At 40.7% G+C, this 17,296-nt stretch overlaps 1 protein-coding gene across 1 annotated transcript in view; it reads left to right on the plus strand.

The window, feature by feature from the left end:
- Nucleotides 1–17,296, plus strand: part of babam2 (BRISC and BRCA1 A complex member 2) — a 187,484-nt gene that overhangs the window by 96,217 nt on the left and 73,971 nt on the right. Inside the window, exons 7-8 of the mRNA XM_048596535.1 lie at nt 10,981–11,090; nt 14,553–14,567. Coding sequence (XP_048452492.1) covers nt 10,981–11,090; nt 14,553–14,567 — 125 coding nt within the window. The remainder of the gene's footprint in view (nt 1–10,980; nt 11,091–14,552; nt 14,568–17,296) is intronic.

The following is a 17,296-nucleotide window of genomic DNA, read 5'->3' on the forward strand; positions in this document are numbered from 1 at the left end:
ATGCTGCTTGGCCTGCTGTGTTCATCCAGCCCTGCACCTTGTTGTCTAAGGAATAATGATACAGACTTTAAAGTGTTTCATAGACTTCTTCCATCACAAAGCATCCAGCTTCAAACCACAGGAACAGCGAAGGCAAGTCGAGCATGTGTTATTGAAAACCAGTTATCAATAGATACACGTGCTAGTGTTTAGTTTTGAAGTCCAGATGTAGTATGAACAGTAAAACCTTTTGCTTTTCCATTTATGCATCATTGGATTTGTAATAGATTAGAATAGTACAATCATACTCTCTTTGTGTCTCTTTTGGCCAGAATTGACTTACAAGTAAATCCAACTGAACAAAATAACTGTCAAGAAATTCATGCAGCCCACACAGTTGAAGACTTGACAATTAAATATACTGAATAAGAAAATAAAATTATTGTCTAATAAATCTCCATGTTTTCATGGGACTTTTAAATGAACTGGATACTGCATTCATGAATTAAAGTTATGCATATGCAGCTGAGCTGTCATTCGCTCCCTAATAAGCATTTTCAACAAAATTAATATGACAAAAAGCCCTTTAAGTACAGGGTAGTAGATGAAAAAGCTTTTTGTTTCTACACAGCTTCCATGTGTGTAGCACCTTTAACAGAGTAAGGAATGTTTTTAGAGGTTTTTCTAGAAAGAAGAATTGATACCAAGTAGTGAAAGAAGTGCTGCTCAAAGAAAAGGTCAAAGGGTAAAGGAAACTTGCATTTATGTAATACTCCTCACGATTGCCTAATATCTCAAAGCAGTTAATAGCCAATGAAGTATTTATTGAAATATAGTCACTGGTAATGTCAGAAATTTGCAGCCAAAATGTGCACAGTGAACTCCTACAAGCAACAATATTAGCACCAGATAATCTGTTTATTATGACATTAGTTGAGGGGTAAATATTAACCAGGATACCAGGGAAAACTGCCCTTCTCCTCTACAATGCTGCCTTCTAAAATGGCCTAACCAGTGACTTCATTTAATCAAAGCTACTATAAGACCATAAGATATAGGAGCAGAATAAGGTCATTTCGTCCATTATGTTTGCTCTCCCATTCAATTGTGGCTAATGTTTCTCAAAGCCCCCTTCTGCCTTCTCCCCGTAACCTTAGGTTTGTCATTACTAATGGAATCAATCTATAACGATCTAAGGCAAGGAACAAAATTGGATGGACCACTGAGGATTGACATAGGTACTGGAAACGACATTGTAAAGTCAGCCATGTCAAATCTACTGAAAATTGTGGGCTTGTGCCAAAGTTAGGAGAGCTGTACAACAGACTCTTTTATTCACTCACAGGATGAGGCCATCACTGGTTAGACAGCATTTATCACTTATCCCTAATTGCCCAGAGGGTTAAGAGTCAACCATTGCTGTGGGTCTGCAGCCACATGTAGGCCAGACCAGGTAAGGATGGCAGTTTCCTTCCCTAAAGGACATTAGTGAACCAGATGGGTTTTTCTAACAATCGATATTAGATTCACGGTCATCATTAGCTTCTTAATTCCCAGACATTTATTGAATTCAAATTCCACCATCTGCCATGGCGGGATTTAAACCCAGGTCCCCAGAACATTATCTCGGTCTCTGGATTAACAGTCCAGTGATAATACCACTAGGCCATTGCCTCCCCAGTCAAGCAACATTATTTGTTAGGTATAGCTTGTATAAGTATGACTGCTACAGACACCACCATCCCTAAGTATGACCTGTCCCACTGGCAGGACAGCCCCAGCAGAGATGGCAACACATTTGGTTAGAGTGGAGAAGGAGTGGCTTTAGGAGTCCTCAACATTGACTCCAGACCCCTATGAGTTACCTTGGCATCAGGTGAAACATGCACAAAGAAAGCTCTTGATGATTGCAACTTACTGCCCATCTCTAACACTGGCTGATGACTCGGTATTCTCTTAAGTCAGTTTCCAATTGGAAGGAATACTGAGGGTAACCAGAGACAGAATTTACTTTAATGCCCATCATCAAGAATGGTGTTCTGAAGAAGGGCCAACTGGCACCCCAAATGTTAACTCTGTTTTCTAGCCATAGATGTTGCCAGACCTGCTGAGCTTATTGAGCAATTTCTGTTTTTGTTTCTGATTTCTGCAGTACTTTGTCTTTTTTGTTTAACCAAGAGTGGCTTAGTGGCTCCACTGCTAAATCACTCGTCAGAGCTCTGAAGGGCGTAGCTGCTCGACTGAGTCCCAGGCAGGTGATGAGGGAACCAAAAGGGAAAAATCTACTTTACTTTGTCATCAAAAATCTACCTTTCATAGATGTCAATGACACAATTAGTTGGAGTGACCATCGCACAGTCACTGTGAAGTTAAGACTTTGTCTTCATATTCAGGATTCCCGCAATTGTGTTGTGACACTTGCACCACATGAAATGAAACGGACTTCACACAGATCTAACAGCTCAAAACTGGGTATACTTTTGGTGCATTAGACCATCAGCAGCAGCAGAATCTGTAAAAACTCATGGCCTAATCCTCACTCAACATAGACATCAAACTGGGAGCTCAATCCTGGCAAAGAGTGGAGGAGGACATGTCAGAAGAAGCAGCTCCAAGCATCCTAAAAATGAGAAATCAACATGGTGAGGCTAAAACAGGACTAATTGAATGCAAACAGCAGAACAATATGCAATAAATAGACCTAAATGTTCAAATGAGGTTCTGCAGATGTGCGTCATACAGTTGTGAATGGTAGTGGACTGTGAAATGACTCTCTGGAGACGGAGCATCTATAAGTATCCTCATCCTCAATGATGGTGGAACCCCTGCCTTGACCTGCCTAGCATCACAAATGCCAGTCTCCAGCCCTAGAGTATTAGCCTGGTCCTCTGGATAACTCATCAAGGACAATTTAGTGTCGTCCCTCAAACTTTGAAGGTATTATAAACTGAGAGGAGGACATTAACATGTTGTTGGAATGATTTGATTTGAATAATTGTCATGTACTGAGATACAGTGAAAAGTGTTGTTTTGCATGCTATACAGGTAGCTCATACCATACAAAGTGTATCAGGTAGCAGAACAGAGTGCAGAATACAATGTTACAGCCACAGAGAAGGTGCGGAGAGAGAGACCAACATTAACATTTCAGAAGTCCATTCAAAACTATGATACCAGTGGGGAAGAAGCTGTTCTTGAATCAGTTTGTAAATGTATTCAAACTTTTATATCCTGTACTCGACGGAAGAGGGTGAGAGGTGTCTTTGATTATGTTGGTTGCTTTTCTGAGGCAGCGCGAAGTGTAGACAGAGTCAATGGATGGAAGCCTGATTTGCATGATGGACTGGGCTCTGTTCACAACTCTCTGTAGTTTCTTGAGTTCTTGGGCAGGGCAGTTGCCGTACCACACTGTGATGTTTCCTGTGGTGCATCTGTAAAAATTGGTAAGTGTCTTTGTGGGCATGCTAAATTTCCTTAGCTCCTGAGGAAGTAGAGATGTTGTTGTGCTTTCTTGACATTCGCATAGATATAGATGGAGCAGGACAGATTGTTGGTAATCGTTGCTCCCAGGATCTTGACACTCTCAACCATCTCCACCTCAGCACCATTGATGCAGACAGGGTCGTGCCCTGCAGTCTGCTTCCTGAAGACAATGACCACCTCCATTGTTTTGCTAACGTTGATGCAGAGATTGTTGTCTTTTCACCAGGCCGCTAAGCACTCAATCTCTTTCCTGTACTCTGTGTCGTCAGCAAACTTGTAAATGGAGTTGGGGTGGAATTTGGCCACACAATTATGAGGTTTTTTAATTCGTTCACAGGATGAGGGTGTCACTGGCTAGGCAGCATTTATTGCCTATCCCTAATTGTCCAGAAGGCCGTTAAGAGTCAACCACATTGCTGTGGGTCTGGAGTCACATGTAGGCCAGACCAGGTAAGGATGGCAGTTTCCCTCCCAAAAGGATATTAGTGAACCAGATGGGTTTTCCCAACAATTGACAATGGATTCACGGTCATCATTAGACACTTAATTCCAGATATTTATTGAATTCAAATTCCAGCATCTGCTGTGGTGGATTCGAACCTGGGTATATAAGGAGTATAAATGGGGGCTGTGTACGCAGGCTTGCGGGGCACCAATGTTGAGGATTATTGTGGAGGATGTGTTCTTACTGATTGCAGTCTGTGTCAGGAAGCTGAGGATCGAGTTACAGGGGTGGATGCCGAGACCTAGTTTGAGTTTAGAGTTGAGTTTGTTTGGAATTATGGTGTTGAAGGTGGAGCTGTAGTCAATAAGTAGGAGCCTGACATAGGTATTCTTGTTACCCGGATGTTCCGAGGATGAGAGTAAGGCCAGGGAGATGACGTCTGCTTTGAACCTGTTGCATCGGTAGGCAAATTGCAAATGATCAATGCAGTCTTGTAGCCTTGAGTTGATATGAGCCATTACTAGCCTTTGCAAGCACTTCACAATTGTGGAGGTTAGAGCCACCAGGCGGTAGTCATTGAGGCACGCTGTATACGTTTTCTTTGGCACCAGGATAATGGTGATCTTCTTGAAGCTGGTGGGGATTTCAGATCGTAGTAAAGAGAGGTTAAAGTTGTCAGCTAATACTCCTACCAGTTGGTCCGCAGAGGATCCAAGAGCGCAGCCAGGGACTCTATCCAGGCCAGTCACTTTTTGTGGAATGTTCTGAAGTCTTTGCCAGCATTGAGAAGATCACTGTCGCCCTACTTCTCCATAGATTCAATGACAATGACAATGTTGAATCCTCTGGTATTAACATCCTGTGAGTTACCATTGATCAATTGCTCATCTAGAATAAGTACGTAAAGACTAGCTGTAAGTGTAGGGACTTTCTGCATAGATTGAGCACCGCCTGACTCCCCAAAGATTTACTTGCACACACACAAGGCCTAAGTCAGAAATGTAGTGGAGTAATCTGCACTTACCAGTTTGTTTGGATGGTAGCTTTTCAAGGGCAAGACTTCCTTCCATTGAAGGACAGAAGTCTGACCCTTAGTTTTTTTTATGACTTCCCACATTTCTGCAGGGTAGCCTTCTTTGAAATGGAAGTTTACAACCAACATCTCCCCTTCCCACCATCCCAAAAAATCAACCCTTTAGTGCAGGTGTACTCTTGTTGACCTTCTGCCTTACAGTTTATACTGTACTCTTAGTATCCAAGTGGAATTAAAGATTAAAGCAGAAAGTGCTGGAGACACAAAGGCAGCATTTGTGGAAACAGAAATCTCATGTTAACATTTTAATTGATAGCCTTTTATCTAACCAGGGTTTCGTCAAAGTGAAAGGTAAACACTACTTCCCTCTTTCCGCAGGTGTTACTTGATCTGCTCAGTATTTCCAGCATTTTCTGTTCTACTTTCAGATTTTCATCATTAAAGGGAAAAGAATTAAGAGCTTTGATATTAGAGCAGCTGAATTAAATTAGGTGGATGGTTCTATCAAAGATTCAGCGTGGGCACATTCTGGGCTAAATAATTCTATGATTTGTGCACTTTTTAACCTTTGAGTCTAGTTTAAAATTAATAATATAGAATGCTAGAAATACTCCGCAGATCTGGCTGCATCTGTAGAAGGGAAAACAGACTTTGTTTCCAAACTCAGACGCATTGTTAGTACCTCTTTTTCCTAAATATTTTTGTTTCTACAATGTGTTGTTCCATTTTACTTTATTTAATTCGGACACATGATTCAGTCCCACGTAAACATTTCTATTCTCACAGACTGACAAAATGAGTACATTTCACAGTTATCAGACAGACTCAGTTGGTAACACTCATTCCTCTGAATCACAAGATTACAACTTCAAGTCCCACTTCAGGGGCTGAGCACAAAATCAAGGTGGACACTCTAGTGCATTGCACTGTCGGAGGTTCTGTCTTCCAAATGAGTTGTTAAGCTAAGGCCCTGTCTGCCTGAAGATCCATAGTATATTTCAAAAAAAAAAGCTGGAAGTTCTTCCAAGTGTTCTAGCTAATATTTATCCTTCAGTCATTGTCCCAAAGAATGGGTTATGTGGTCATTATCATGTTGCTCACTGAATGCAAACTTTCATTCGTGGCTACACTCATGCCTGGGTGTTCTTAGGAAGCATGCAGTGTCCATCAACACTCTTGAGGCATTTAGAAAAAGAGGTAGGCACTGCTGGGGCAGGGATGCAATATTTTCCATTCTGATTCTGTCTTAATTTAGCTCCTCCATTGTCCTCTACCGTTTTTTGCTGATGTACTGCCGTGGTTAATTGTCGAAGCTATCAATCAGGTGATTTGGTGATGGATATCTAAGAACAAAAAAGACTGAGCAATGAACTAATTGTGGTACTCAAATAATTAATGGATTTGATTTATGAAAATTGACTGCCTTATCTGGTAGGGGATTCCAGAACAGTGAGTCATAATCTTAACATAAATCCAGGTCATTCAGGAGTGAAATCAGAAAGTACCATTTCGTATAGGGAAATAGAAACCTGGAACGCTGTATCCCAGAACGTGGGGTTAATTGAAAATTTCAAGGCTAAGCTCCATAGATTTTGGTTACATAAAGAGTGTAGAGCAAAGGTAAGTAAAAGGAATTGAGGTACTGATCAAGTTTGATCTAACTATAATTGAACGTACTCAAACTCTGAATGACTTCTCTCCTTCTTACATTTCAATGAATGAGAACATTGCAAATAAAACTGAACGTAAACAGGCAAATAACTAAACTTTCAGGCACCTGCCTCCTGTCTGAAAATGGTGAAGCGAAATTGTGCTTGCTGAGAGGATTGCAAAGGGGATGATTCTGGTTGTTGTTCTGTAATATTTTCTTCATTGGTAAGGAAGGGAGGTAGATAGAAAGTAAAGCTGACCATGATGTTCGTGTTGAATGCATCCGTTTGTGCCATATTTCTTCTGGGAGTGGTGCGTACTGATTATCCAGAGGTACCAGTTCAATCTGATCCCGCTACTTTAAACAAAATCTGAAACAAAATATATTATCATCATTGAAACCATGAAACTCTCAGATTGTTGTAAAATAAAAATCTAATTCATGGATATCCTTTTAAAGAATGTTTCCTTTGCAGTTTGGCCTATACAGGACTCCAGATCTATGGCCATGTTGTTCATCTTTAACTGCCCGTTGAAACATAGGAGCGGGAGTAGGCTGTCATATCTGCGTCATCATTCTATGCAATCATGACTGATGATCCATTTCAATGTCTTTTTTGCATACTATCCTCATATTCCTTTACTTCAGTAGGAGTTAGAAATCCATCGATCTCTAAACGTTAAAATGAAAGCAAAGTACAGCAGGTACTGAAGATCTGAAATGAAAACAGAGGTGCTGGAGAAATTCAGCAGGTTTGGCAGACTCTCTGAGGAGAGAAACAGTGTTGACGTTTGAGTCCAGTATGACTCCCCTTTAGAACTTTCAAGCAATTCTGAGGAAGAGTCAGGCAACTCAAAATATTAACCCCTTACCCTACAGTTGTTGCAAGACCTGCTAAGTTTCTTCAACATTTTCTTGTTTAATTTTGGCCTTAAACATCTCAATGACTGAGCATCCACAACCCCCTGGAGCAGACACTTCGAAAGATTCACAACCCTCTAAGTAAGTAGATTTCTCCTGATGTCAGTCGTGTTTTTCCTCTTCTTTTGAAGTTGTATCCCTTGGTTCTAAACCTCCCTATGGCAATGCCCTTGCAAGCTGTCAAAGCTATCAAGAAGGCAGCTCGCTACCATTTGAGGGCAATAAATACCTGAATTCCTAATGATGCCCACAATGCAGGAATGAACAAAAGAAAATGAAACTAAGTTCATTTAACCTATTCATATCCCTTTGTAGACTCCTTACATCCTCTTCATAACTTCTGTTCTAACCTATGTTTATGTTAACAATCATACTTTAACGTCTTCATTCAAGATTTTTATCTAAACTGTAAGATGTTGAGGCCCCAGCACTGATCCCTGCAGCATATCTTCTGGCCTGTGACCTATCTTGTACTTAGGCACTTAGGACTGACATGAGGAGAAATTTATTTACTCCTCTGGTTGTGAATATTTCATATTTTCTATCTCAGAGGTTATAGATGGTCAGTCATTGAGTATGTTTAATGTCACAATATATACTTTTTCTTCAAGTTTGATATTGTCTTCATGTTTTTCATTAACCAAGAATGGTAACTTCTTCCCTTTGAGTCTTTTTTAGCTTGTTGGAATGTATCTATTCTGTGTATCCTGAAATATCCTCTTAACGTCTGCGTCTCTACTAACCTATCCCTTAATTGAACTTGCCAGTTCACTTAAGCCCTCATAATTGCCCTTATTTCAGTTTAAAATTCTTGCCTTAGCCCCTCTCTTTTCTCCCTTAATGGGACAGATCTCATTTTGCCTAATACTGAGGCTCATGTCCCACAAACTAGAATCAAGTTCTACCACACCTGTCTTGGAGCTGTTTCTCAAGCTGTATTTTTCCAGTGCCAGTTTGCATGTAGCTCAGATAATAATAGCTTCTCTGGTGGTTAGGATCAGATGCTTTCACTGCTGCAACTCAGGTTCATTTCTTAATCAGGGAATAGCTCTTGGGGACCAGTGAGCTCAGTTGATACCAAAACCAATGCAGAGTGACACCAACACCATGGATTCAGCTCCCACACCTGCTGAGACCGTCACGAAGACCCTATCTTCTTGACCCTGCCTGAGTCCTGGTGACCCTCTGACCAAAATCACCACCGGTCATGTCTCTGTCTAATGAGAGAGCAGTCTGTGCTCCTCTAGGACTGTGGTCACTGATAGTCTCCCTCCCGAGTTCCCCTCGGGCTCTAAACCGATGTTCCAAACCCTGATAAAAACCAAAAGAACTGTCGATGCTGTAAAAGCTCAGCAGTCCCCATTAACAACTATTCACCCTCCCAGCCTAATCGTTAGCAACCCCTTTGTCTGTCCAACTGTCTTTCTCTCTCTTTGGGCTCTATCTTATTGTTTACTCCCTACCCCACCCACCTCCCTATTTTCTGCATATAAACTGACGTTTTCCCAGCCACCGTCAGTTCTGAGGAAGGGTCACCAGACCCGAAACGTTAACTCTGTTTTCTCCTCCGCAGATGCTGCCAGACCTGCTGAGCTTTTCCAGCAACTTTGTTTTTGTTCCAAACCCTGATGCCAGACAGGCAATGCAACCTTCTGGTCTCCTTGCTTTTCACCTCACAGTTCTGTCAATGCCATCAATATCTCATTCTACCACAACATTCATTTTTGTTTCCCCACTTGAATTGTTTTCTGTACCAACGTTGGTCAGTTTACTCAGAAACCCTTCAGCCCACTTACATCCAAACAAGCTGAAAGAACCTCAAACATATTGGACAGTTACAAAGGCTGAGTCTCCTGCAGTCCTTCCTCCTGATTCCTTTACCTGCCTCAGCTGCAGCCACATGCCTCTTCATTGACCACTGTTCAAATCAGAAACCTTACTCTATGCGATGTGTACACTTCCATGTACAATATATCAAGGTAACTCTTTCCCCTCAATGTCTGCAGCTCAGTCTTCAACTCAGTTACTCTGATCCCCAAGCCACAGACACTTATTGCAGACATTTTTGCCCTGGATGGCTTTGATAACCTGAAAGTCCCACATGCTGAGGCAGTGACGCATCACCCACCCTACTGTTTTTTAATATTTTTTAGTTAACTACTTGGGCTAACAAGTTGCAAGTCACATTCGTGCCACATAAATGCTACGCAATGACAATCTCCAATAAGAGTCAATCTAACCACCGCCCTTTGAAATTCAGTGTTTTCATCATCACTGAATCCCTCACTATCAACGACCTGTACATTACTATTGAAAAGAAACTCGACTGGTTTTGCCACATAAACACAGTGGCTACAAAAACAGGTCAGAGGCTAGGAATACTGCAGTGATTAATTCACCTCCTGATTCTCCAAAGCCTGTCCACTATTTACAAGGTACATGTCAGGAGTGTGATTGAACGCTTCCCAATTGCCTGACTGGGTTCAGTTCCAAACCATCTAGGACAAAGCAGCCAGCTTAACTGGCACCATATCTAAATGTGTTCTCTCTCTCTGTCTCTACCACCGATGCCGAGTAGCAGCAGTGTGTACTATTTACAAGATGCACTGCAGAAATTCACCAAAGATCCTTTGACAGCACCTTCTAAACCCATGACCACTTCCATGTAAAAGCAAAAAGGGAGCAGATATATGGGAATACCACCATCTGCAAGTTCCGCTCCAAGTCTGTCACCATTTGACCTGGAAATATATCAAAGTTCCTTTGCTGTCGTCAGGCTAAAATCCGGGAATTTCCTCCCGAAGGAATTGTGGGCCTACTATATAGCACATGGACTGCTGCGATTCAGGGAGGCAGCTCAAGGTTAACTAGAGACGGGCAATAAATGATGGCCAGCCAGCAATGCCCATGTTCCATGACTGAATTGAAAGAAACAAACTTAATTAATTACTTTATTTCCTAGCTTCTGCACCCCATCTCCATCCCCTTTCCAGTACTATATCAACAATTTAAGCCTTAGTAATAGAATAGACCGAATTACTGACTAGACATGTGCCAAGCAATTGGTTTCTTAGTTTCTTCCCCTGTAGTTGAAACAGAACCAAATCATACTGTGTGGCATCATTTTAAAGGAAAAAGCAAAGGAATACCTCCTTCACATCTTCACTAACAGCTTACTTACTCAACTCCATGGACTCTGATCAAAGCCGCACCAGAATGAACTCGGTTTAAATCTCAGTGCCATTTGTAACCAGCTGTGGCTATGGTGTAATGCGGACATTGTTTCTCCTTGAAGCAAAAATTCTCATTACTAATGAACTGCATGCATCTTTCATAGCTCACTTGGGAGCACAGAGTTTATTTCCTAGCATGGGAAAGACCAACTATTTGGGGCGAAACAATTCTAAAACTAGTTTGATTTTTTAAAAATTACTATAATTACAATATTTGTTGTTTCCTGTCTCCCAGGACACAGTAATAGACCCAGGAGAAGATGTTGCTCTCCTTTCTGTCAGTTTTGAGGATACTGAAGCTACTCAGGTGTTTCCTAAACTGTACCTGTCTCCAAGGATTGAACAGTAAGTACAGTACTTTACTATGATCCCTGTTGCGAAATGAAAAGTCAGATTTGTTTTTCTAACCCTAATATATTTTGCTATTCTATCTTTACTTGAATTTTCTTTTTACTTTCCATTCTTTGGAGGTAGATATTTGTGCTGGATACCAATTCGTTGGACATAAGTGGTCCTTCAGTATCTTATCCAATAATAATTTTTTAAAATTTAATTTTAAGTCATATTGTTCTCCGTTGTAAAATATTCTTGCAAAAGAGGCTTTGAAGGGCACTGTAATTAATTTATAAGTTATCTGCTGACTCAAGTTGCATGATGAGGGTTTGTGGGTGTTTCAGAGCACTAAACTCCAGTTTGTTAGGGAAACCATCGCCACAGCCTCATTGTCAAAACAAATGGTTGCCTTGCAAAACATTTTGGAGAAGCTTCATTTACCAATAACAGCTTCGGTAGTTACATAAATAAAATCAGAAAATGTTGGAGAAACTCATCCGGTCTGGCTGCATCTGTGGAGCAAGAAAGCAGGCTAATGTTTTGAGTCTGATATAGTTCTTCAGAACTAAAAAGGGCTGGAAAATGGTGATTTTTTTTATGTTGTTGGCAGAGGAGGAGAAGGAGCAAGAAGGACAGATGGTGAGGATGCCCAGAGCAAAAGACAAAGAAGTGCTAATTGTGTTAAGAAAATGAATCCCCCCACTTTCTCCTTTTCATACTTATCGTTTATACCCATTTTACATCCCTATCGCTTTTTTAACCACCACTAGAACTCCCTTTGTCTTTTGCCTAAGGCATTCTCACCATCTGTTCCACTTTCCTTTTAAGACAATCTCTCTATCCCAGGAATTAATTTGGTGAAAATTTGAACCACTCACTGTATGGCAAGTACATCTTTCTTTAGGTAAGGAGGTCAAAACTGCACATTGTACCCAGGCTCTATGTAATTGCTTTAAGATGTCTTTACTGCTATACTCAAATCTTTTTGTAATAAAGGCCAACATAACATCTTCCTTCCCAATTGCTTGTAGTACCTGGAAGTTAACTTTCAATGAGTCATGAACATGGACACCCAAGTTCCTTTGAAGCTCAAAACTTTCCACCCTCTCTCAATTCAGATATACTGTGTTTCCCTATCAAAGTGGAGGACCCCCATTTCTCCACATTTTAATCTGTTTGCCAAATTTTTGCCAACTCACTTAGCATCTCAGTAGGCTCTTGAAGTGTCTTTGTAACCTTCAGACACCTCTCACTCCCACCTGATCTTGTCATTTGCAGCTTTAAAAATGTTACATTTAATTGCCTCATCCAGATTGTTGATTTGGATTGTGAATAGCTGAGGCCCAAATTTTGATCTTTGTGGTACCCTACTAGTCACAGTGTGCCAACTTGAGAATGACCCATTTATTCCTACTCCTATTTTCTGTCCATTACCAGTTTCCAGTCAATTCCAATAAACTCCCCTTAATCCTACATGCTCTAGTTTTGTGCACATTATTCTGTGATGTGGGACCTGAAACCATATAAAAGCAGTCAGAGCTCAGAAGATGGTCCCATTGGTGCAGTACAGGCAAGCTACAGAATACAGAGACTAGGTCCAGCAGGCAAAAACAGACATGCTCCTGTTACTTGAAGGTAACATTAGTAGATCTAAGTTATCCATTTAAGAGTTGAGGCGGTTTGCAACATGGAACACTTGATCATTGTGTGCTGCTTTCAGCAGGGTATTGGGCTAAATCCATAGAAAAAGAGATGAAATTTCTGACAAAGAATGAGGACATATATACTGTGTGGATTGCTGAGCCAATTCTTGAAATCTGTCTTATTTATATCGCCCATTTATTATGTAATTTATAATTGACTGCACTTTACCTGGTCATCGGTGTTTTTTAACTGATATTCATTCAAAGTTTTAGAGTACAAATGTTAACTAAGTTATCATTTAGTGTTTGCTTTGTTTAACTCTCATGTCATAAAATGCTTATGCTTCCACCATGAAATCTTGCGACTTGCTTGAGACTGTGGTGGCAGCCAATTCAATTGTGGCTTTGAAAAGGTAATTGAATATATGAGTAGGAAGATGTTTCGGTTATGTAGTGCATTGGTGACATTGCATCTGGAATGCAGTGTCAATATTCCTCTCCTTATTTTAGAAAGGATGTAAGTGCATTGGAAGCAGTTCAGAGAAAGTCTAAATGACTAATACTTGGAACAGAGATAGTAGGAACTGCAGATGCTGGAGAATCTGAGATAACAAGGCCTAGAGCTGGATGAACACAGCAGGCTAAGCAGCATCAGAGGAGCAGGAAAGCTGACGTTTCAGGTTGAGACCCTTCTTCAGAAACTTGGAACAGTTGTGTTGTCTTTGGATGAAAGGGAAGGCAGGCTGGGCGTATAACCACTGGAGTTTAGAGGAGTCAAAGATTATTTGATTTTAGTGTGATTTGGACAAGTTGAGTGAGTGGACATATGAAGTATAATGTGGATAAATGTGAGGTTACCCACTTTGGTAACAAAAACAGGAAGGCAGATTTTTATCCGAATGAAGGTAGATTGGGAAAGGGAGAGGAGCAACAAGACCTGGGTGTCCTGATATACCAGATGCTGAAAACAGCAGGCAATGAATAAGGCAAATGGTATGTTGGCCTTCATATTGAGAAGATTCAAGTACAAGAGCAGGGATGTCTTGCTCTGTGGTGAGACCACACTTGAAGCATTAGAGTACTGAAGGATGTTTTAGCTTAGGAAGGGGTGCAATAAAGATTTACCAGACTAACTCCTGGGATGGCAGAATTGACATGAAGAAAGTCTAGTTTAATTAGGAATATATTCACTGGAGTTTGGAAAAATGTGGGGGAATCTCATTGAAACCTATAAAATTTCAACAGGACTAGACAAGGTAATCTCAAGAAGAAGGTTCCCAATGACTAGGGAGTCCAGAACCAGGGAATCACAGACTAAGGATATTGAAGACGCTATTTAGGACTGAGATGAGGAGAAATTTCTTCATCCACAGAGTGGGGACTGTGGAGTTCTCCACCACAGAAAGCAATTGACGCGATAGCACTGAATGTTTTCCTGGAGTAGTTAGATATTGTTCTTGGGGCTAAAGGGATCAAAGAATACAGGAGAAAGTGGAAACACGGTCCTGAGTTGGATAAATTCTGGAGCAACCTCGACGAGCAGAATGGCCTCCCCTTTTACTATTTTCTATGATTGAAGGATATAAGATCCTATTGTGTCCCAACAGGGTGGTTATGGAAAGGATGTTACCAGTTGTGGGAGATAATAAAACTAAGATTCATTGTTTAAAAAATCAGGGTTACCCATTTAGGCAAGATGAGAAGAAATGTTTTCCAATAGAGTGTCATGAGTCTTTGGCACTTTCTTTCTTATAAATCACCGGAAGCTGAGCTTTTTGAATATCTTTAAGGCAGTGGTCGGTAGATCCTTAATAAGCAAAGTGGTGAAAAGTTCTTTTGGGGGTAAGCAGGAATTTAGAGATTTGGATCAGCTGTATTCCTGTTGAACAGCAGAGCAGGCTCAAGGGGCTGAATGACTCGCTCCTGCTCCTAATTATATTCTTTTATGTGCATTTGAGGCTGAGTGGCCTTTGTAAGTGACTTTGAGGGGGGATTTTTCCAGAGCAGGTAAAGAAACAGTTATGTTCAGAAAGGTATGTAAGTGGACGGATACAAGGGAGTGATCAGGGATGTCTATATGCTCTGCAATGAGAGAATTTCTTCTGACGGAGAATTGAGAGTCTTTGGAGCTGCTTTATATAGAGAGCTGTTAGGGCAGATTCCTTGTGTATATTTAAGGCTGGGATAGATTCTTGATCAGTAGGGGAATCAAAGTGAAAGGGCCGGAAAGTGGATGTAAGGAATGTCAGATCAGCCATGATTCTTTTGAATGGCAAGCAGGGTCAAGTGGCCAAATGACCTACTTCTGTTGCAATTTCTTATGGCACAAATAGGTTAAAATTAAACTATTGAATGACCTCATTGTGTTAAATGCATCTGACTTCTCCTGAAATAGTGAGAGCAGGATACTTCTGATCATTTAGTTCAAATATCTTTTACAGTTAATAATAACATCTTGCTGGTCATTAGGACTTGTATTAACTTAGAGTGTAGCTGTCTGATTTTACATTTCTTTTCTTACTGAGAAGTTTTGTTCTACATATAGTTACTAAGTATTATGTTATAACCTTTTCTAATAATGCCCTTCTTCCAGGTGCTGTATATTGTGTGACTGTGTTGGCTTATAAAAATATTCTAATTCTCTTCTGTCAATTTGGATAATTTGATGGAGAACCAAATATTGTTCTAGCTTGATGGACAATCATACTCTTCAATATAAGCATAGGAACAAATGTTATATTGTATACAGACCAGACAAATAATATCAAAATCTTGGAGTTAAGATATGGGGTTTTTGATTATCTATAGTTAAAACAATGTGTGTAAGTCTGTTGCAAAATCATGTAACTTGTGCCTACACCTACAGTATGTGGCTGATGGGCCATGGAGCAACGTGACAATTCACTGGAATTAATAAAGAATGCAAGGTATGTCATCTTGGCTTTAGCTGTCAACTGAATTGTTTTAGAACTTTATAACACCTACACCAACACCCTGCATGATTTTACACGTTGAGCTCCATACGTTACAGAAGTGCTGGTCATAACTTACTCAAATTTTTCTGTTGAACTTCAGTAGTCTCAACAGTAAAAGTTGTTAGCCCATCCAAAAATCTGTATGTTTGTGGGTGTTTTTCCTTTTCCATTCTTCACCTTCTAAAACTTATATAGCTGGTGATCACTGAAATAGGGAACTGATTGAGCAAGAAATATCAGTGCTTGTCAGTGTAAACATCGAGAGCCTTTGACAAATGAAATAAATTTTACCGATCTATTTACTTTATCCACTGTATTTTTGTTATTGGTAATCATTCTCAGTGATCAGTAGGAACACTGACTAGATCATGCAAGATGTAACCAACCTTTGCCAAAAATAAACTGGAACTGGATGGGAAATATTTTCAGTGCAAGTGAATATTTAAATTAAACAGACTAAAATAATTTATTACTGTACATGGCGCTAGAATTGAGAAACGACAACAGAACAGAAACATGGATAAGAAACCTCTCTGACAGGAAACTGACAGACACAGAAAAAGCCGTTCTCACCCGAGGGCTGAACTACAACTACAGGGACGCCAACAAAACGGAATTCCTAGCTACACTGGAAGCCACACTCAAGACCAACAATATCAATGAAGAAACACAACAAACCATAAGACAGACAGTAATCCCGACACTAACCAGAAGGAGTGAACTCAACACCCTCAACACACGGGAAAGACAAGCCCTGGACGGATTAAAGAAGGACAAGAACATCACAATACTACCTGCAGACAAAGGGCACATGACAGTGATAATGAATAAAAGGGACTACATCTCCAAGGCACAAGCACTGCTCGCCGACGAGAGCACATACCAGCCAGTACAGACTGACCCGACACCGCAACTAGGCAACAAAATCCTCTACACACTACAAAGACTTAAACAAACAGGACAGATCAACAAAACAGACTTCTTAAAAATAAAACCCAAAGGAACCAACACACCCCGATTCTACGGCCTCCCTAAAGTGCACAAGCCAGAAGTCCCCCTCAGACTCATAATCTCCCTACCAGGCACTCCATCGCTCAGATTAGCCAAAGAACTACAAGGAAGATTCAGGCACCTAGTCAACAAGTCACCCCACTCTATCCACTCAGCCCAAGAATTCCTCAACTCCGTCAAAGACATAAAGATAGAGGATGAAGAGACCATGATATCGTTTGATGTCACTGTCCTATTCACATCAATAGACATACCACTAGCAAGGGAAACAATGACAACACTACTTGAACAAGAACACGACCCCAGTGAAACCATCTCCAAGGACAACATGCTCAAACTATTGGACCTGTGCCTGACCACACACTTCACCTTCAACGGCCAAACATACGAGCAAAACAACGGGACACCCATGGGTTCGCCTATCTCCGGACTCATAGCAGAAGCAACGATGCAAAGACTGGAAAGGACCGCCCTTCCGCAAATCCAACCTGAACTGTGGATAAGCTATGTAGACGACACCTTTGTCATCATCAAATGGATCAAGTTGGAAGAGACACACAAACTTATAAACAACACCCTCACCGGAATA

Source organism: Rhincodon typus, chromosome 5 (assembly GCF_021869965.1).
Source record: "Rhincodon typus isolate 14 chromosome 5, sRhiTyp1.1, whole genome shotgun sequence".
Classification (NCBI taxonomy): Eukaryota; Metazoa; Chordata; class Chondrichthyes; order Orectolobiformes; family Rhincodontidae; genus Rhincodon; species Rhincodon typus.